At 36.6% G+C, this 21830-nt stretch overlaps 1 protein-coding gene across 2 annotated transcripts; it reads right to left on the minus strand.

The window, feature by feature from the left end:
- Positions 1-2466: 2466 nt before the first annotated feature.
- On the minus strand, positions 2467-16346 carry LOC106057953 (uncharacterized). Of its 2 annotated transcripts, XM_056024984.1 has the most exons (6): positions 16199-16346; positions 14627-14803; positions 5406-5594; positions 4292-4442; positions 3987-4111; positions 2467-2698 (listed from the first exon to the last, which is right to left on the minus strand). In XM_056024984.1, exons 2-6 carry the CDS (start codon positions 14759-14761, stop codon positions 2561-2563), a joined length of 738 nt encoding a protein of 245 aa, XP_055880959.1. In that variant the 5' UTR covers positions 14762-14803; positions 16199-16346; the 3' UTR covers positions 2467-2560. The 2 variants fall into 2 exon arrangements, with proteins under 2 accessions (XP_055880959.1, XP_013070765.2); XM_013215311.2 differs by lacking the exon at positions 16199-16346 and having other exon boundaries at positions 14627-14942.
- Positions 16347-21830: the final 5484 nt, after the last annotated feature.

The following is a 21830-nucleotide window of genomic DNA, read 5'->3' on the forward strand; positions in this document are numbered from 1 at the left end:
ACATTCTTATCACAATCTATAGTTTGAATATCTTTGGTAATTTGACAGTTCTATGTTTCACGTTCTTATCACAATCTATAGTTTGAATATCTTTGGTAATTTGACAGTTCTCTTTCACATTCTTATCACAATCTATAGTTTGAATATCTTTGGTAATTTGACAGTTCTGTTTCACGTTCTTATCACAATCTATAGTTTGAATATCTTTGGTAATTTGACAGTTCTGTTTCACATTCTTATCACAATCTATAGTTTGAATATCTTTGGTAATTTGACAGTTCTGTTTCACATTCTTATCACAATCTATAGTTTGAATATCTTTGGTAATTTGACAGTTCTGTTTCACATTCTTATCACAATCTATAGTTTGAATATCTTTGGTAATTTGACAGTTCTATGTTTCACATTCTTATCACAATCTATAGTTTGAATATCTTTGGTAATTTGACAGTTCTATGTTTCACATTCTTATCACAATCTATAGTTTGAATATCTTTGGTAATTTGACAGTTCTGTTTCACATTCTTATCACAATCTATAGTTTGAATATCTTTGGTAATTTGACAGTTCTATGTTTCACGTTCTTATCACAATCTATAGTTTGAATATCTTTGGTAATTTGACAGTTCTGTTTCACATTCTTATCACAATCTATAGTTTGAATATCTTTGGTAATTTGACAGTTCTGTTTCACATTCTTATCACAATCTATAGTTTGAATATCTTTGGTAATTTGACAGTTCTATGTTTCACATTCTTATCACAATCTATAGTTTGAATATCTTTGGTAATTTGACAGTTCTGTTTCACATTCTTATCACAATCTATAGTTTGAATATCTTTGGTAATTTGACAGTTCTGTTTCACATTCTTATCACAATCTATAATTCTTGAATTAGAAACTAACACATCTGGTTGAATGGCTTTCTATACAATGAAAAAAAAGTACCAGGGATGCTTGAAATAGATTTTAATTGCCATTTCTTTTAATGCCACATCATGGCTGTGCTATTAGTTTGTTAATGAACTTAGAGATCATAAGTTTTTTTGTTTGGTTTTTAAAAAAAACCCATAAATGTTTTAAATAGTTTTTCCTATTGCTTATTCTATCAATATTCTAACTATAATTTGTTTGTAAATACATAGCTATGAAGGTCATTATTGCAAGTATCTTTTCTTAGTTTGCATTTTTATTAGTCTGAAACTCAAAATGCTCAGATTTTTTTCACTATGATTCCTAGTTCAATACATTCATATTTGATATGCATTTGTGTGTATAGATTTGAACTGTTAGTTCAGATAATAAGTCAAGGAGATAGTTTCTTCATAAAAATATATAGATAAAAAAAGTCAAAAATGTGAAACTGTTAAGGCTTCACTGAGGAAAGAATGCAATGTTATGTCAGCTCTTCATTCACTCAAAGGTTTATTGAGCACCCATATTTTCATACATGGGGGCTTCAAGTCAAAAGTAGGCTAGACATGAATCAGACTGAATGAACTCAAAGATTTATTGAGCACCCATATTTTCATACATGGGGGCTTCAAGTCAAAAGTAGGCTAGACATGAATCAGACTGAATGAACTCAAAGGGATTATTGAGCTGCCATATTTTCTTACATTTGCTAGACATGAATCAGACTGAATGAAGAGTTTGTGTACATAATGCTGTGATGCAGAACTTTTTGTACAAAACTTTCTGGTGTACAAACTTCCTTTTTTTTTTTTTTGTTAACCTTATTTAACTCACCAAAATATTGTGATATAAATAAACTCATTGTTGTTATTTTTATTTGTTCAACAGTATTGTCAGAATACTGTTTGGCAAAAATGATTGTATTATTATTTATTTATTTGAACCTGTATAGTGCTTTGGGGGGGGGGGTGTCACTCGGTAAGGTCAGAAGTCATGCAATGTCTACATCCCTACAAAGTGTGATCTTAAACAGTGTCAGATCTTACTGTTGACAATAAATCTGAGATTGAAAAACAAACTCACAAGTTGTAACTAGAACAACCCTAGGAAATGAAAGCTTTATTTTGTTTATGATATCTAATGTGTTTTGCCTTCCTTCTGTTTGATTAGATTCATCAGCATTGAATAATGCACATAAAGGTTGTATAAGAACCTCTTGGGTTTTCTTGAATATTTCAAATATTTTGTTTCACATTTTCAGACCCTCTTTTCAAAAATAATGTAATGTATGCTCAGCATTTTTCTCTTTTTAATTTATAAAGTGAAATGATCTCCACTTTAGACTAATTACCCCCCTTGGAAGTAGTTAATTAAAACAAAATGTGGAAACACTTTGATGCGTTTGTGTATTGACTGGTCATTGAGTGGGGGCAATCAGCTGTGTTCATTTACATTGTATATTTTCTATATAATAAACTTTAATAAAAATGAAATATACACATGAAATATAAAACAATTCCAATTTGCTTTTTAAAACATTTAAGCAGATCGTCATTATAGAATTTATTTCCAACAGTGTCATTATAAAACAAAACAGGTCAATAAATAAATATGATGGACAACAGTATTTATGGCCAAATGCTTTTAACCTTCAGTTCCGTTCTCTGGAGAGACGTTATCATCTAAATTGGAGAGCTCTCTGAGAAAGTCTCTTGTGAGTCTGGCAACGTGGTCGTCATGGATTGGCTCACTTGAATAACTGTCTTTCATTCGCACAAGCTCCTGGAAGATTTAGTTGTACTGTATTTATATAGGCCATGCTTCATAGGGAGACTTGAATACCGTTAGGTTAGAATAACATTTGTTTTAGTATTATTACAATCCACATAGTATAATATAAGCTGGTAATTTCCCCCCCCCCCCCCCCCCCACCTTTTTTTTGTTGGTTAGATGGACAGTCCTTGTTTTTGTTGGGACTTTTACTAATATATCATAAACTCCCACCCCAATATCTTGGGTTCGGCTGTAGAAGAAAGTCTGGTAGAGACAAACTGCTAATTTCGCTCATTTATAGGCCCACTACGTTGGTTGATGTTACAATGAGATTGCGTGAATCATACAATGTGTTTCTGATAGTCTCATTTTGAATGGTGTTCTCTAGTAGACAAGTTCAGAGTTCTCCAACAATATCCTGATGCCGGAGATACTACTTCAAAGTATAAACTCAAAACTGAAATCTTCTTTATATAAATATAAAGCTTTAATTCTGGAACTAGAAATCACTTTAATAATATACACACTACATAAATATACTATTTAATTTAAATTCTTTACTCTAGTCGCAGATCTCTCTCGAAACTAAATATACAAAAGTCTTTAAATACTACCTCTTGCCCCTTCTACCATCATCCAAACTATTTTTAAAGTTTTCGGGAAAAACCGTCATCTTTTTAAAAAACATGCCCTTACTTGTCGACAACATACAGCCACGATCTTGCGCTGCAAATATTCAATCTAAAAATAAACTTTATGCAATAGCTGCTTTATGCTACTCTCTGTTCTCTCTCCCTGATAGTTCACTTAAGTAAAAAAAAACTTCTTTAAAAAAATATTAGATTACAAAATTAACACACGTCAAAGTAAGATGTACGTAAAACTCTAGAAAAACTCTAAAATAGGTAAAGTTTTAAAAAGTATATTTTCATAAAAACATGATATATTTGAAGTCCAAAACAACTGATAGGCTACTGTACCTGTTAATGAAGTAATTCCAGTATCTGAACAGGCTAAATATTCGATGTAAACAATTATTTTCAACTTAAACAGTGTTTAATTAACTTTTTTTTTCTCAAAATAAAATTAAAAACAAAAAACCCAGTACAAATCGAGACCAGAACGTTCTTCTTAATTCCTTGGTAAAGATTTAGAGCTGCACCAGGACAGTCATCTGTATAACTAGGTGCTCTATCATTTGACCAAAGAGACCCGATATTAAAAAAAAATTGTTTCATGGTCAGCAATGACCTTGGTCAATAACTAATGGACTAACAAGTAGATTGAATGCTGTTACCTTCAGGTGTTTGTTCTCTTCTGTTAGGTCAGACAACTGTTGTCTGAGTGTTTTGTTTTCACTTGCCAAGTATCCCGGCGAGTTAGTTTCTATTTTACTACTGGCTGGAAATTTGGTCATATAGTCTGTGGTGAAACAAAACGAATAACTTACGAAGGATCACATAAGAAAACACATCTTATCAGTCTATAGTTACAAAATTAAACATTTCATTATCCAACATACAATAACAACTCAATGATACCACCATCATGTGAACATATTTTGTAGGCCTACGAAGTACAGGTTGTCTTTAGAATACTTACCCGACAATTTGTTGGTTGTTTCTTCGTAAAGTCTCTTGAAGTCTGCCTTTTCCCATTCCAGCGTCTCCGTAAGTTCTTGGGCTTCGACCAGTTGGTTCTCTAGTTGAACTATTCGCATACTTAATGCATCAACAGTTTCATTTAGCGAAGACTGGGCAGGGAATAGTTGAAAAACAAACAACTTTTAACTTTGTCAAATTTCTAAACCTTAAAACAAAGCACCAGGAACAAAATTGTTTGAAACATAAATTGGGCTGATAGGGAGTCAGTTACACAGATCGGGTCTCAAACAAGGAAATCCTATGCCGAACTGGGAGTCGAACACTTAGTGAGGTTGTGACAGAGCGTCGCATGAGGTTTGCGGGACATGTTCAACGACAAAATGAATTACGCACACCAAGAGTTGCGATAACATGGAAGCCAATACGAGGAAATCGCAAACAGGGACGTCCTCGTATTACTTGACGACACACCTTCATGGAGGACCTCAGAACAGTGGACACCAGGTGGGAGGAGGCTTCAGATATGCAAATGACAGATCTTTATGGAGACAGCTTTCCGCCCAATGCGCTGAACGGCGCGGGAGGACCTAAGTCTAAGTAAATCTAAGTAAATAAAAGTTTTGTTTCTTGGACACAGGGTATAGCAGGGTGTCATGACAGATCTGGAAAGAGTTTGGCCTCTGAGGATCCGATAAACTTCCTGGGATTTAATTTGTTTTAAAAGTTTGAAGTCTGGACTGATTGGAAAATGGTAAAATTAAATTCTATTGGTCCTTGCATTAGCCACACACGTTTAATTTCAGGGTCAATTACCATTCAATAGAATCGGACGTCCTAAAACATCTTGAAAGGTAGTCGGTCCTAAAACATATTGAAAGGTTATCGTATCTATAATATCTTGAAAAGTAATCTGCTATTGTGCTGTTACTATTACTTCTATTGTTAGTCCTAACTCACAAAGGCACCACAATACTGAAATGAAGTCTAGTTTGTAGAATGATCTAGTCTAGTTATTTATTACCTCTGATTCAAGGGATACGTCCAAGCTGTTCTAGTTTTATCTTTACAAAACATATTTTCATGACTCCTGTACTCAACGTTGACCTACTTACCATATCATTCTTGAGGTGGAGCTTATAGTCTTCTAGTTCCCCCATCCTCATTTCAACACTCATCTCCCGCTTACTTAGCCGCCATTTTTCTCTCTTTAAGACACCCACGATGTTTCTGGCCGAGTCGACGCCTTCGTGAAACTTTTGTATGATCTGATCTCTCTCGTCATCCACCACATCGCCAACATGCTGAGGGAACGACAAGAAGAAGAACTATGTAGCCGGCAGTGTTTTATATCGCGCTAAACGATGTGGTCGAGAAGTAGCATACTACGTTAAAACTTGCAGTCTCTGGTTGAAAGATGGACTCGACTAATGAGACAAACAATCTAAATCAGAATGATGTTGCATTAATGCTTTCAGACAAAAGGCGCGCAATGAGCTCGTCCTAATAATGATTGTTACGCAGCAATTAAAACACTTAAGACTTCTACTTGCCCTTCCACACACAAACACACCTATAATTTATATAAATATGCACAAACACACCTATAATTTATATAAATATGCACAAACACACCTATAATTTATATAAATATGCACAAACACACCTATAATTTATATAAATATGCACAAACACACCTATTATTTATATAAATATGCACAAACACACCTATAATTTATATAAATATGCACAAACACACCAATAATTTATATAAATATGCACAAACACACCAATAATTTATATAAATATGCACAAACACACCTATAATTTATATAAATATGCACAAACACACCTATTATTTATATAAATATGCACAAACACACCTAATATTTATATAAATATGCACAAACACACCTATAATTTATATAAATATGCACAAACACACCTATAATTTATATAAATATGCACAAACACACCTATTATTTATATAAATATGCACAAAACACACCTATTATTTATATAAATATGCACAAACACACCTATAATTTATATAAATATGCACAAACACACCAATAATTTATATAAATATGCACAAACACACCAATAATTTATATAAATATGCACAAACACACCTATAATTTATATAAATATGCACAACTTAGACTTAGACTTACTTAGGTCCTCCCGCGCCGTTCGGCGCATTGGGCGGCAAGCTGTCTCCATAATGATCTGTCACTGGCAATGTCTGAAGCCTCTTCCCATCTGGTGTCCACTGTTCTGAGGTCCTCCATGAAGGTGTGTCGCCAGGTAATACGAGGACGTCCCTGTTTGCGCTTTCCTCGTTTTGGCTTCCATGTTATCGCAACTCTTGGTGTGCGTAATTCATTTTGACGTAGAACATGTCCCGCAAACCTCATGCGACGCTCAGTCACAACCTCACTAAGTGTTCGACTCCCAGTTCGGCAAAGGATTTCCTTGTTTGAGATCCGGTCTGTGTAACTGACTCCCAAAATCCGTCTCAGCCATCTCTGTTGAGCCACATTTAGTCTTTTCTCAATTTTGACAGATGACTTCCACGTCTCACATGCATATGTAGCAGTTGGAATGACGATTGTGTTGAGAAGGTGTATTTTTGTCTCGAGTCCAATGGCTTGGCTAGTCCAAATAGGCTGCAGCCTTTGGAAAATGCTCCCTGCCTTTCCTATTCGGCACGCTACATCATGGTAAGCATCTCCATCATTTGTTATGATGCTGCCAAGGTACGTGAACTTGTCCAGCTCTTCAAGCTTTGACTCGCCAAGTCTGACGGGGACACCCTTTGCCTTATATCCCACTCGCATAATTTTAGTCTTATCCAAGTTTATGCGGAGGCCAATTTTGGGTGCCTCTCTGTCTAGGCTCTCTGTCATTTCTTGAATGCATTTATTTGTAGCCCCGAGTAGTGCAACATCATCAGCAAAGTCCAAGTCCGTCAATCGGAGTTGTTCATGCCATGGAATACCAAAGGCAGTCTGGTTCATTGCTCTCCTCATTATGTAGTCGATGGCTAGGAGGAAAAGGAAGGGAGATAAGATGCACCCCTGTCTCACACCTGTCTCGATTGTAAAAAACTCTGTTGTTCCCTCTTCTGTTTTAATGCAGCAACTAGACTGACTGTAAAGGTGTCGTAGGATCTGGACGAATTTTTCTGGTATACCGTATTCTCTAACTATTTTCCATAGTGATTCTCGGTGGACACTATCAAACGCTTTTTTGAAGTCCACGAAACTGATCGTTAGCCGTTGTTGGTACTCAAAACTTTGTTCTATGATATTTCGTAAAACGAAAATCTGCTCTGTACATGATCTGCCTCTTCGGAAACCTGCTTGTTCTTCTCTGAGCCTTTCATCTACAGACTGTTGAAGCCGTCTCAACAAAACAGTGCTGAAAACTTTGCCTGGGACAGAGAGGAGAGTAATGCCCCTCCAGTTGTTACAGTCTGCCAAGTTGCCCTTTTTTGGAAGCTTTACAATCACTCCCTTTTGCCAGTCCTCTGGGACTTTTGAAGTTCGCCAACAGAGATTTAAGAGATCAGTCATTCTGTTAACAATGCACTGTCCCCCATATTTTAGCATGCACAAACACACCTATAATTTATATAAATATGCACAAACACACCTATAATTTATATAAGTATGCACAAACACATCTATAATTTATATAAATATGCACAAAACACACCTATAATTTATATAAATATGCACAAAACACACCTATAATTTATATAAATAGGCAGAAACACACATTCGACACAGTGCTTCTGAAACATTTTCACAGTGTGCTACAAATACTACTACAAATACTACTACAAATACTACTACAAATACTAACTACAAATACTACTACAAACACTACTACAAATACTACTACAAACACTACTACAAATACTACTACAAATACTACTACAAACACTACTACAAATACTACTACAAATACTACTACAAATACTGCTACAAATACTACTACAAACTTTTCGTCATATCGAGGCTTCAATTGAGTACAAACGTGTTCAATGATACTAGACATATGGATTTCTAGTCCTAGACAGGAACACGATATGTAGAAGAAATCACTGAGTCTCAAAAGGTTGATAACCTCTACCTTTGTAGGTCTAGACTAGTAGGCCTATTCATACAAATCATGTTCTGCTTTCCACATATAATATCTTTTAGTTGCTACAGGTAAACCGTGAGTATATCATTAAATAAAGGATATTAACTTTTAAGCGATCACCATCTTAACATTGCTATGTTAAGTTCAGTAGGCATTCTTTGAATGCTGATAAGATCACGTCTTTGGTGGAAAAAATAGACAAAAGAAGCAGCAAAACAACATCATAGCATACAACACTCAGTTATCTCTCTTTCATGCTTGATTTGCTTCCCCTTGAACATTAAGAGGAAGAGATTTCCTCCTCAGATATTAAGATCTTTGCTGTTTACAAATCGTCCTAGTTAAAGCCTTGTACCCCAGCCATCTTTTTCTTCCTTAAGCAGGCTATTAATAGACTCAACATATTTGTGTGTTATGCAATCAAAGGTAAAGAAAGATGCTATCTTGATCAGTACATATCCTGTTAAAGATATAGCCTACTGGTTTAGACGGAGGATTTAACGAATCTGTTTTGTATTGTCATGTAGAAAATATATTTACAAGAAAACTGTTTTCAGTATCAAATTAGAAAGATCAGATTTTGTTTTTAAGTGCGTAGAAAATACTCATGAAGATTACAATCTAGACTTCTAGCTTATACAAATAGGCGTAGAAATACTTAAGTAATGGATTTTGGATTTTTGGCCGAAAAAAACAACAACAAACAAAATAAACTATATTGTGTTATACGTAGGCCTAGTTCATGTATTCGATAGTATTGTTGTTCTGATAATCTGTGTTGGCAAGACCGCACTACAAACAGAGATGTCCTTGCGAACGCCGGTATGGACAGTATAGAGGGACTTCTTATGGTCCGACAGTTACGCTGGGCAGGGCATGGGATAATACGGGATACGAACTGCCTTTGGCGGCAGTCTTTTTTGGTGAGCTAAAAGGTGGTCGACGTAACAGAGGAAACGCTCCAAAGACCAGCTTAGCCACCAAATAGCTTTAGCTGACATAGAAGAGAGCACCTGGTTGCATGTGTCCTCAGAACGAGACAGCTGGAGGTCACTCACAAAGGCCGCGGGATATACATTTGAGACCAAAAGAAAATCCGCTGCCGAGGACAGACGCATACTGGCGAAAAGGAAATCTAAATCGACCACCTGCGGACAATGGTTAATGCTTGCTCTGAATGTGGCAAAATATGTAGGTCACAGCTGGGACTGCGCAGCCACGGGAAATACTGCATTCCTCACTAATCTTCGGACTCGAAGACAAGCCTTTCTTTCCAAAGAGCTTTACACAATCAAGTTCTTCTATTTACAATCTACTAATGATTTGGCAAGGTCTGAAAGGGGAACTTTACTTTTTACTTTATGTGGGACAGAACGTCACGTCTCCATTAGACGGTTCTCAAAATGTACGTCTGTTTATTTATTTAACTCTTTGCTGTATACAAAGAAACATTGGAGTCGAGCTAGATATCTCCTGCAGAGACGTAAAAAAAAAGTAAGCTTAAGATGAGTATAATTTGAAAAAATTGTACAGATCAAACCAGAGTTTTCGTGATTTGCCTATTAGGTAGTAATTTTCCCCTACAATATACATAAACTGCCAATTTTCTAGGAAAATTGTAGAAGCCGTTTTCACCCACGAAGAGCTACATGCTGCAGGAGGAATTACACAGGGACTATATACTGTTTGCTGTTGTAAGTATTTGAATATGTCTGAAAAGATGTTTCGTAGATTAGTTCTTGTCAACAGTGGAGTAGGAAAAAAACCCACAAACATATTTAATAAAGGAATGGAAATCACTCAATGGCGATATCTTGCAGTTAATAAGAACAGGATTAATTAGGCCTACAGGAAATGAACATGATCAGCCCTTGTCGGGTCTTATATAGATGAACTGAAGATTGTTTAAATTTTCTAGCGGCTAAATCTAGGTGAACCGGTCAAAAAGTGACCAAAAACATATTTAAAAAATTTAAAGAACTACTGATGTAACTTTGATAAGATCTCGCATCTATAGGACTATCATTGGAATTTTATAGATCTATAGGTCTCTCTTTCTCTTTCTCTCTCTCTCTCTTTCTCTCTCTCTCTCTCTCCATAGATGGGGGAGATGACGTAAAATATTACAGCAGAGTAAAAAAAAATCTTTTGTGTTTTCCTTGGCTGTGGAACACTGGCATTCTGGTCCGCGGCTCACAGATTGTAACTCCAACAGGTGCGGTCCTTACCCCTCGCTGCCACTCAAAGTGACGCCACTTCGATATCTACACAGCTAACATAAAATAACGAATATTGAAGACGCAGCCCATGTGCAAGAAAAATTAACACATGTTAAAATTACTTTTTAGGCATTTCAACACACACACACACACACACACAACATAGCCAGCATTACTGTCACAGACTCGTGTAATCTCTTAAGTACTATTTCAATTACCCGTTGTTTTTTTTTAGCAGACCTAACAAATTATTTTTAACGTGGAGTTTACATGGGCGGCCACTCTGAGCATGATCTGGAGAATAACGAGCATGTAATTGAAAGGAATATCATTATTCCCCCTTAAAATTGGGTTAATGATTATAAATATACTTTGTGCTATCATGGAAGGTTATGTTCAGTTTTTAGAAAGTTATCCGTTCAGCTCTCGTCAACCAGAAAAGATTTTGACAATCCGACATCGTGATATTTTCAACATCTGAACAAAATAAACTCCACTCAACTCCCCCTTTGCAGACACTGCGCCCACCCTTATGAAACCGTAAACCACATCCTCTTTGAATGCCCCTTCCTAATACACCTTAGGCAGACCCTACTTCCACTACAGCCCAACATAACCAACACCCTTTACGGCAGTGCTGAACAACTGAAGAAAACAGCACACTTTTTTTCCTTGGCACAGTCTGCAAAAGAGCTCACAGCTCAGCAGCAATAAAGCTGGCTAGAAGAAGAAGAAGAAATCATTCAAAGCTCTGATGCAACGGCTACTTTTTTTTAAGCGAAAAATTTAATTTTTAAAATCAACTATGTAGGCCTAAGCAGTTTTTTCATAAAAGTACACCATTTTTTTTACTATTCACTATTAATAGTAAAAAACAACAACAACAACACGGCAGACTATTTAGTAAGGAAGGGCAACAGTTGGCAGATTTTTAAAACTTTTATGCAAACGGTTTCAGATTTTCTGTTCTGTCAAAATTTTTTAAAATTTTAAATCGTATTACTAAATTAGTTAATTTCTGTCATACTAACTACCAATATTTTATTTTAAAAATGTTTTTCCTAAAGAGAAAAAGGCCTATAAGAGGAATAACTTTAAAGCAGCAATTAATAAATAGTATCCTCTCTTATGCACATAATGTAAATCTCACCACGTGATCTGCAGAAGACATTGGTTTGTTTCTCTGTTTTTATGTCTTGAAGGACAAAAATTCATCGTAGAGTTTTTTAAATTACAGATTGGCCCAAATCTGCAGATTAGTTAGATAATCATTCAATAACAAAAGTTAGGCCAGGATCACATTGGGCTAGATCTTCATTGAATACACATTTTGTATTAATAGCATTCAATAATCCCCGTAGCCTGTGGTATCAAGCTGTTAGTCGAACCTACAATTACTTTACAACAGTACCGGCAAGACTGTAGACACGAGCACGCCTCTTCTTTTTGTATCGACGGAGATAAGGCAGTAGTTGTTGATAGTTTGTAGTTCATAGTTTCTGATATTCTTTCTGAAAATATTGAAACCTGCCTTTTTACCTGCCTGAGCGGACTATTTCGGGGGTCTATTTTGAGTTTGTGTTTCCACACAAACTGTCTTTGTAATCTTGTTTACTTTCAATCGATACTTTTACTTTCATTTGGATTTTTACTTTCATTCATTTTTTTTCTTTACTTTCATTTGATACTTTTACTTGATTTCTTTACTTTCATTTGATTTCTTTACTCATTGTTAGATACTTTCACAACCTTGACGCCTTTGCACTTTACATAGCTGCTTCCGGTTATCAATTTAATACTTGGTGAATTTAGGTAGGCCTAAACTTAATTCATTTTCTACCAGAAATCGAAGCTGCGACTCTGTTCCATATATATTAATAGTGGATCAGATTAATTATGATAAAGAGATTCTGCTATCCAGCGACTCCTGTTTATTGTTATTCAATGGTCAAAACTTAAAATTACAGCGTTTGAACATAATTCTTGACTAAATATTGAAAAAACAAAAGTTTTTATTTCCCCTTGTACACTCTTCTTTCTTAACAAACGTTTCCGAAGTTGTCACACGCAGAGTTACGTCCCCGGCTGCTGTTGTTGACGCCTATAAGTCGCCAATATCTTCTCAACTAATCTACAAAAATAATTTATCAGAAATTTTAAAATATTTCTAAGCCTCTACTGCGCATATTTTAGTTTCGGTTCCTCAAACGATTTCTGGTAATACTGCCGAATTCCCAACCTCTACATCTCGGCTCCACATATAGATCTAAGTCTGTTAATTATAATAGTTCTATTTTTAGTTCATATCGGTATCAATATAATATTTCTTTTACTAACCCAAGATTACAACTGCAAATAAAAGCCAGACACTTGTGCGGAAATTCTAATTGGTCAGACGAATAATGAAGTGAAACATTCTCCGCACACTTCGTGGTTCTCGGCACAGACATAAAACACTTCACAAGTTCTAGGTCTCTGGTTGTACAGCAATACCAATATATGTCTATATAATCTCTGGGATTACGATTGCTCTCTATAGGACGGGAGAATTCTTAGTTCATTGACATCTATTATGTCGCCCGAGTTTTTATTTTTTGGAAATGGCAGACTATAATTCAAAACTACACAAAAGCGACTTTGAAAAAAAAAAGATTGATAGTGTGGAAATATTTCCTTATAAAAACACACACACAAACAGAGCGAGTTAGAAATAAATATTTGAAAGTAAGAAAACCAAATGGTTAAAGTGCGGGTGGGCCCGGGGAAGGGGTACAAGATCTCTAGGCATGTGAATAGTGTATCTACAAAGAAAAATGTAGAAAAGGGAAGTGACAGACAAACAGACAGACAGATGTTTTTGTCAAACATAACCCATTACATCACAATGGTAAATTTACTGAACATAAATAATATATGGATAGAGATAAATGTTCAACTTTCAATTGACCTTTCTGACCTTTTTAATGTCGTGTCATTTTTACGAATACAGCCCAGCTGGCCCAACTTTTCTTTCTTTCTCGTCCCCCCCCCCCCTTTTCCTCCCCATGTTCTATGTCTTCTTAAAGGTTTTTGTCTTAGGTTCTCTGCCCTTTACCCTAAGAATGACTCGAACATGAAAATGACAAAATGATGGATTAAGTTTCTGTACACGAAACAATCGTCGGAGAACAATGAAGAACAAGAAAAAACAAAACACCAGAAGAAAAACTTAACCACATAGAGCTCTACTTTCTGTTGTGGACTTCATAACGAGGCTTGCTGCTTGCCATTTAGGGACTATTCGATTTTGTTTTCCCAGTATTTCAAATAATCAAATCAAAGACGCCCCAAACTCTATATTAAATAAAAAGCAAAGGTAGTTTTTTCAAACTTTGCGATGTGTGGAGCCAGATGATGTGCAGCTCATGTGTATCTATGACCGACGGTCAACCAGGGTGCCATGTGGCCAGCACAACGACCAACCACTTTCACTCTCCAAAGTTTGTCAAGTAACCTCAAGTACTCACGTGCGTCTTAAAAATCCCCAAGTTTATCTCACTCTTCAGCGTGATTCGAACCTGGATCCCTCGGTTTGGACGCCAAGCGCTTTACTATTCGGTCTTCGTGCCCCGCTTATTCTTTATATGTAGCCGAAATGGTTTTTAAATGAAAAGTGAAATTACTAATAAGCGATAAAAGCATCAGTATTTTAATTATATTTTATTTAATACGTATGTGTGTGTAAGTGCATTAGCCTAAATTAACCAAGCTCAGCTCCACCCACCCTCAGACAAAATAATGGGAGTGTGGCGGCTTAAATACACAATTATAATTAGCTCTCTCTCTTTTTCTTCTCTCTCTCCCTCCCTCCCTCTCTCTCTCCTTAAAAAGAAATAATGTCTTACACTATAGTTTCACTGAGTTAAACATAAGAAAATGTTTTACATCTATCATGATGAACTCTCGAATAAAAAAACAGCACTTACCTTGATATATTTGTCGTTAATCTCCGTAAGTAGGTCAGCGATGTCTTCCAGATTATCCAAGAGATTCTCGGCAGTTGTCATGAGACTCTCGCTGGTAGCCGCTCTCCAGTCTGCAAAGGTCATGTTGGATGCCATGTTCCGAAGTGTCGCCTGCAAACCCTGGTTCAAGACGCCTAACTTATAAATCATAAATAAAGGACCTTGAAATGTGTTGGCGTGAGAGAGAGAGAGAGTTGACAGTTTTATTGGAGAGGTAACATGTCAACCTGTGCACGAAACAAAACTAGCCACTCTACCTACACACAGCCGCGGGTCATGTCTTGCTGTTTTTAGATGTATCATAGATCTTACAATAAAGAAATCGTTCTGTCATTCAAAGGTGTAGCCGCGGGGAAATACAAAAGTGCAGGTGGGGAGCGGGGTAGGTGTTCATCAAAGATAGCACATAGGCGTAACACTTTTTGAAGGAAGATAGGAGGCGATGGAAAGACACCATCAAGCAATGTACCAGCCAGTCAATGACAGAGAAGCTAAGACTGGCAAAAGACAGCGGAATGGAGAGAGACAGTCTACAGATCATGCGTTGTGTCGCAAAGCTCCAACAGACTAAGGGACTGCTGGAGGTGAAAAATAAATAACTAAATAACTAGTGAGAGAGAGAGAGAGAGGATAGATTTTAATATTTAGTTAAAGTAAGACACAGTTGATATTTTTACAAAGCTTATATCAACTCACTCTGTCATTCTGGTAAAAAGTTTGTACACGTTATTTCTCCCACACTCAATCTCGGATCAAGATGAAATTTTGCACAATTATTTCTTTTACCTGACACCACATGAATCAATTTAAAAAAGGTAACCAATTAGTAAGTAATAGATTATTTTATTTGATATATCTAACAAGGGAATAAAATTGTAATTGACGGAAGTGGTGGAATAAACTGAATTAGTCCCCTTTATAGGTCGTCATCTGAGTCTTAGTGGATACAAACCTGAAAAAAAAATTGGACTACTATAGATAACTATACAATCTTCCATGTTCATAGGCTCTACACTTGCAGAGTAGTTAAAATGTTGGCTTGAGAAGCTTGAGAATTGCGTGAATTTGAGCTCCACAAAGTTGCGTTCAGATCACTTTACTACAAAGTCTTTAAAAAAGCAGCATTTTAAATTTTGACATAATGTCTCTATCCTTCCACTGCTGGCCAAGCTGTCATCAGGGCCGGCCTTAGATAATTGGAGGCCCTAGGCGAAGTGATTTTGGTGGCCTCAAATGAAATAGAAAAATAAACAGCGAAAAAAAAACTAAAATGACGTAATTTATTGAATAGCTAGTGTACTCCAACAATACCATTGAGGACAAGTGTCGCTATGTCTTCTATAAAAATGTTTAGATTCCTGTGCGAGGCCAATCGGAGCCCTAGGTGGTTGCCTAGTTTGCCTATGCCTAAGGCCGGCCCTGCAGTCAATGTCTATGATCATGTCACTGTACTTACAATGTAAAATATAGCAGTTGAAGGAACTTGAAGGATATATTTTATGTTATTATTCATATATACAATGTACAACTTACCAGTTTTAGAATCCTTCAAACTCCCGCATTGTAGCAATATTAAAATGAACATTTCAAAGATATTAGTATCCTGTTATTGTACTATTATCATTAGGCTTGTTCCCCTAAATAACTAAGCATTTAGCACACACACACACACTCCTTATTCATAAGGATTCTTTGTTATCTTGGATTCTGTTTTTAGCAATTTATTTTGTCTTTATGTGTGTGTAGGCTAGTGTGTGTTTGCCTGTGTGGGTGGTGCGGGCAGCACTGGGCATCAAATTGTTAAGGGGGGGGGGATCAAACTTTCCACAAGTATGAATTAAGTTCCTATTCACTTTAGATTTAAAAAAAAAAACCAGGATAATTGTTCTTGATGTAGTGGAGTGGACACCTTTTCAGGAAACACCGGCCACCCCGATATCCACGTGACCCTTCCCCCTAGATGGCACCTTGTGTCCGCGCATAAAAAGGCAGACCAACGTGGGCACTGTCCATTCGACCGGCATCTCTTGTCGCTGTAGTGTCCGTATGTTACTGGACCTACGTCGTCTCCACTTCCTGTTTGTGCCTGGTTCTACGCCATGTGTTAATGCAGGGCTGCAGTGTATAATAAACAGTTTGAAATCGTCCTACGAGTTGCCTTCGTCATGTCATTTAGTTTGTTCTGTGCCAAACCCACCACATTGACAAAAGACGTTGTAGATTGGCCTGAAGATAATACAGAGGATGTTCGCATACAGCTTGCCACTCAAGGATATGTAACAGGTCAGCAGATGGAGAGTCCATTCAGAGAAGTCTATAGACATCAAGAATAAACAAAAGTAAAGACGATGAAGCTTTCAAAGGTTTGTTTCTTCCGGCGAATGCCATAAAGGCGGGAAAGTTTTGAGAAATAGTTTGTATTTCTCGTCAAAAAAATCCTTATTTTGCTTCCCCTGCTTAGTCTTCTCATAAAGATCAAGTACGTCTGCAGATAAATCCAAGAATGGATTCGATGAGTGCTTGAGGCTATTGCCGAAAATTAAAAACCAAGAGACTGCAGAGTTCACATTCAGTCAACGGTTATTTGGAGGGAGCTTGATGTTGGTCTGAGAATAGGAAACAGTATTGACAGAAAGATTGAAGGACATCATTCATTTTCTCCAAAGCAAAAATCTGGCATTCCAAACGAGGGACCAGAATTGGAAGAACAGAATCGAGGCCATTTCTTGGAACTAGTGAAACTGGGAGGCCATTTCTTGGAACTAGTGAAACTGGGAGGCCATTTCTTGGAACTAGTGAAACTGCAATCCAAGTACAATCAACATCATCATCAAACTCCATTTGAGTGAGGGCTTGAGAGGCTCAAATCATCTCTTGCAAAAGCCCTGGACAGAAAAAACCCTGCTGTCTTGCGTAGTGCATAAATGTCGCCATACAGGTCGAGAATTTTTGGTTTCCCAGACCTGTCGAGACGGAGATCAGCAAGTCTGGGGTAGTCGAACAGAATATGAGGAAACGCTTCCTCTTCCTCCCCGCAGCGGGGGCACCGTGAATCCAAGTACAATCAACATTTTCAAACTTTATTGAATTTCTGGAGACAGATGGAGTACAGATGAACCTTCTTCTACCAGATCTGAAGCAGGCAGATTGTTGCAGGCAAAATTTTAATTATCTCACCTACCTTGGGTTTATGTCCCCTGTTTTAACGGAACTAAACGATTAGCAAGTTAACCTTTAAAAAAAAAAAAGGATTGTCAATTTGAGACTGCGCATGCTTAACTCTTTCTCTCCTAACTGACGATACCAATGTTGATTCCACCAGAACGTGGTAAATAATTACGGAAAGAAAGAGTTAACTTCTAGTCGAATGCATGGGCTCAAATCTGGGAATTAGTGCAGAATCGTAAGAAAAAATTGCAAGCCCAAAAAGATGATCAAAAAATAATCATCCGATATGATGTGACAGATAAATATACAGTTTTGTCGCCTTCCAAACTACCTGGTGGCGCACGAAAAAGTAGTCCGCCTCCATAGTGGAGAAGTAGAAGTGTGCAGATTTATAGAGTGCGACAATCTGGTGCACCATTTTTCGTACGGAGTAACACGGTATTAATCTCATTTGTCGCCTGCACTCTCCGAAAGAAAGAATCGCAATAGTGGTTTCGTACGTGCAAAATGGTCCCATCAAGGAAACACGGGATAGTTTGGATGATACATTTCCTGGTGTTGGTGTGCCAGCAAAGAGGAAATTCAAAACCTGCTAAAGAGGTGGCGTTCGACAGTTTCAGTGGCAAACGTGAAGAAAAATCTTGTGAGTACGGCTGTTGTGGTAGCACCGTAGCGGGCATTGAACAGATGCTGAACAGAAGTCTTAAAAAATCCACTCGCAGATTGTCGCAACAAGACAGCATTTCCCGCAGGTCTAGCCAAGTTGTGCTGCAGTTGCTGACGATGAAGCCGTAAAAAGGGACGTGTGTTCACGAACTGCAGGCCGTAAAGAAAGACAAACAGGTTCATTATTGCACTTGGCTCCTGACAACCATTGTCAGCAGACTATTGAATCCATCTTTTTTTTCTAGAGTGATGAAGTATCGAGAGATAAACATGTTACTTAAAATTACATGTCCTCCATACCTTCCCACTGAGGCGGGCTACTTCTTCGTGGGCCACCGCGTATGAAATCGAAGTCACAGTTTCTTTCTCGTCCCATATGCTAGGACAAATTTGTACAAATTCTCCTTCTTCCCTAGTGCTATTAGAGCATGGAATGGGTTGCCTGAGCCAACCAGGAAAACCAGTGACTTGGCAGAATTTAATTCATTGGTTAACATGCATGACTAGATGCATTAAGCGTAGGATGTAATCATCTTCTTTTTTTGAGTAACATCTGTATTTTATAAAATAAGATATAAGAAGCCAATCTCGAATGTGCTCCTAACAACACGGATAAAAAACGAATTTAGCAAGGAGTGAAATATGCTTTCAACTGATTTGTCACAGTATCTTCAGAAGTCTCCAAACTTCCGAAACGAGAACCAGCTGAGCTCTTGTGTTTTATAAAAATAAAAATCCCAAATATCGTCATCTTAGTTCGCCTACTTCTGACAACTGAGGCGAGTGTAGCTAGGTGTGAACGAAGTTTCTTTAGACTACCATGTTGATCAAGAATTATTGGCGATCAACGATGATAAATTTAAGACTCAATTATTTGGTTGTTGTTGTTTTTTTCCGTTGAACAAGAGCGGACGGAAAAAACAACAGAATTCGCTAAACTTAGGCTATTGGTAACCTACTTTTGATAGCATGAATTTATCTGTAATATTTTTTTTAATTGCTTTTTTTTTTTTTTTGTTGCTAATTGGCAATACACTATCAGCGAATACGCGTTAATTTGGAGAAATAAAAAGTCTTTTTGTAGTTATATTTCTTTTTTTTTTTTTGTAGGATATCTGGCATCTAATACTTTAGCTACGCTACTGGCCAGTGTGTAGGACATCTGGCATCTAATACCCTATCTACGCTACTGGCCAGTGTGTAGGACATCTGGCATCTAATACCCTAGCTACGCTACTGGCCAGTGTGTAGGACATTGGGCATCTATTACCCTAGCTACGCTACTGGCCAGTGTGTAGGACATCTGGCATCTAATACCCTAGCTACACTACTGGCCAGTGTGTAGGACATCTGGCATCTAATACCCTAGCTACGCTACTGGCCAGTGTGTAGGACATTGGGCTTCTGTTATCCTAGCTACGCTACTGGCCAGTGTGTAGATGTTTGTGCAAATTTCGTGTGCATGTTTGAGACACGCTAACCTTAATTGTTTTATTTTCAACAATGGGAAGAAAAAAAAAGGTTTGCTGCGAACAGGGAAACTATAAAATAAGACTTGGTGTCATGTGAAACTAAAGTTTTTCAAAGCCTACGTCTGACCTTATTGTAGCAGGAAACAGAACGACCCCTTCCCCCCGTTGTAATTATCTTCTCTTACTTAAAGCTTTTTTTTTTTCATTAAGCTATGGAGCTTGAGAATTTAGACCAGCCTATTTTACAAAGCAAAGCTGCCAATAAATACAAATAAAAACAAAACAAATTTGACTACTAATTTTTTGTTTAATTGAACTTTAGGAGACATCTTTAAAGTTGTACTGATAATTAATTAGGTCAGCTCCCCAATAATATGGTGGTGTTCAATCCTGACATGTTCATCCACTCTTCCTTTTACCTCTTTAAATAGAATAGAACGTACATCATTACATCTAGGGGGCGCTGCACAGCAGGCGACCTGATTATACTCATTATTATACTTAGTCTTAGGTCTTCTTTTCTTTTTTAAAGGGAAGTTTTACCAATAAGTTATAGAAAGATAACTCTTTTATTTCTGCAAGTCGGACTAGAATTACCCCCCACGTAACTTTCGTGGTGACAGTGAGCAAGGCTCAGAAAAAAAAAAAAAAAAAAAAAGGGGGGGGGGGGTGAATGCTACGCCGCGGGTCGGCTCGTATTATTATATTTGTTTGACAAGAAAATCATAAAAACTACTTTTTTTTCCAAAAACAAAGCTTATATTAAGTGTAATGTTTGTAATGTTATCACAGCGCCATGAGTCTACATTTTGTTTGTTAATGACGCTCTATAAATTAAATTATTATTAATTGAATCAATTAGTTTGGATCAGTCATGCAATAATATATCCGATTGACCTAGGCATAATAAATATGTGCAATTAGAAATGTTTTTACAAAGCTTATATCAGCTTATACCACATATCAAGTATGATTTCTTTCCCTTGTTCAAGATACCCTAAAAAATAATTAATTACAAACAATTAACTCATTGGTTATTTTTTTAAAAGTGATTCTTGTGTTGCTAGGTAAAAGAAATATTAGTGCAAAATTTCTGCCTTATCCAGATTGTGTGTGGGCAAAATAACATGTCCAAACATTTGACCATACAGACAGAGTTTGGTGATATATAAGCTTTGTAAAAAGTGGCAAGAATTTTCCATTCAAATGACCCATAGCAATGCAGAAATATATGCATTAGCCGTTCCAATTCAATATTCATTTGAAATAGGTTTAACTACCATTTAGTTTTTTGTTTTTGCTATGATCTTGTTGCTAGAATATATTCCAATCCAATCTGAGCGTTGAATTCTTGCACACATTTGTAGACACAACAGTTATTGTGTAATAGCATCAACACTCCAGATAGAGAAAGAACAACTTAATACTACAGCGAGCCACATATTCAACAAAAACATTCTTAAGATAGAAAGATTTTAAAAAGTAAAACAAAAAATGTTATACAGAACGATTGGAACTTTTCAGAGAGATCACAAAAAAACAAAAAAAAGACCCAGGAACTTATGTTCAATTGCCAATAATATTATTAATAAATGACCAGTTTCTGATGTCAAGTCCACATACCAGGTGTTGTATGAATGTACATTTCATTGGCATCATTGCAATAATTTTGTCATAAAAATTTTCTCCTGGATAAAAAATATAATATTATTATATTATTAAATATACAAAGTTATCTCCCTTCCACTCCATCTATTAGATGTTGATTTAGGAATTTAAGAGCTATTAACTTATTGCATCTTAATTTTGAATGTTGATAACATCAAACAAACTACAAAAACTAACTCAAGAATAACAAG

The sequence above is a fragment of the Biomphalaria glabrata genome, chromosome 3, assembly GCF_947242115.1.
Source record: "Biomphalaria glabrata chromosome 3, xgBioGlab47.1, whole genome shotgun sequence".
In the NCBI taxonomy this organism is placed as follows: Eukaryota; Metazoa; Mollusca; class Gastropoda; family Planorbidae; genus Biomphalaria; species Biomphalaria glabrata.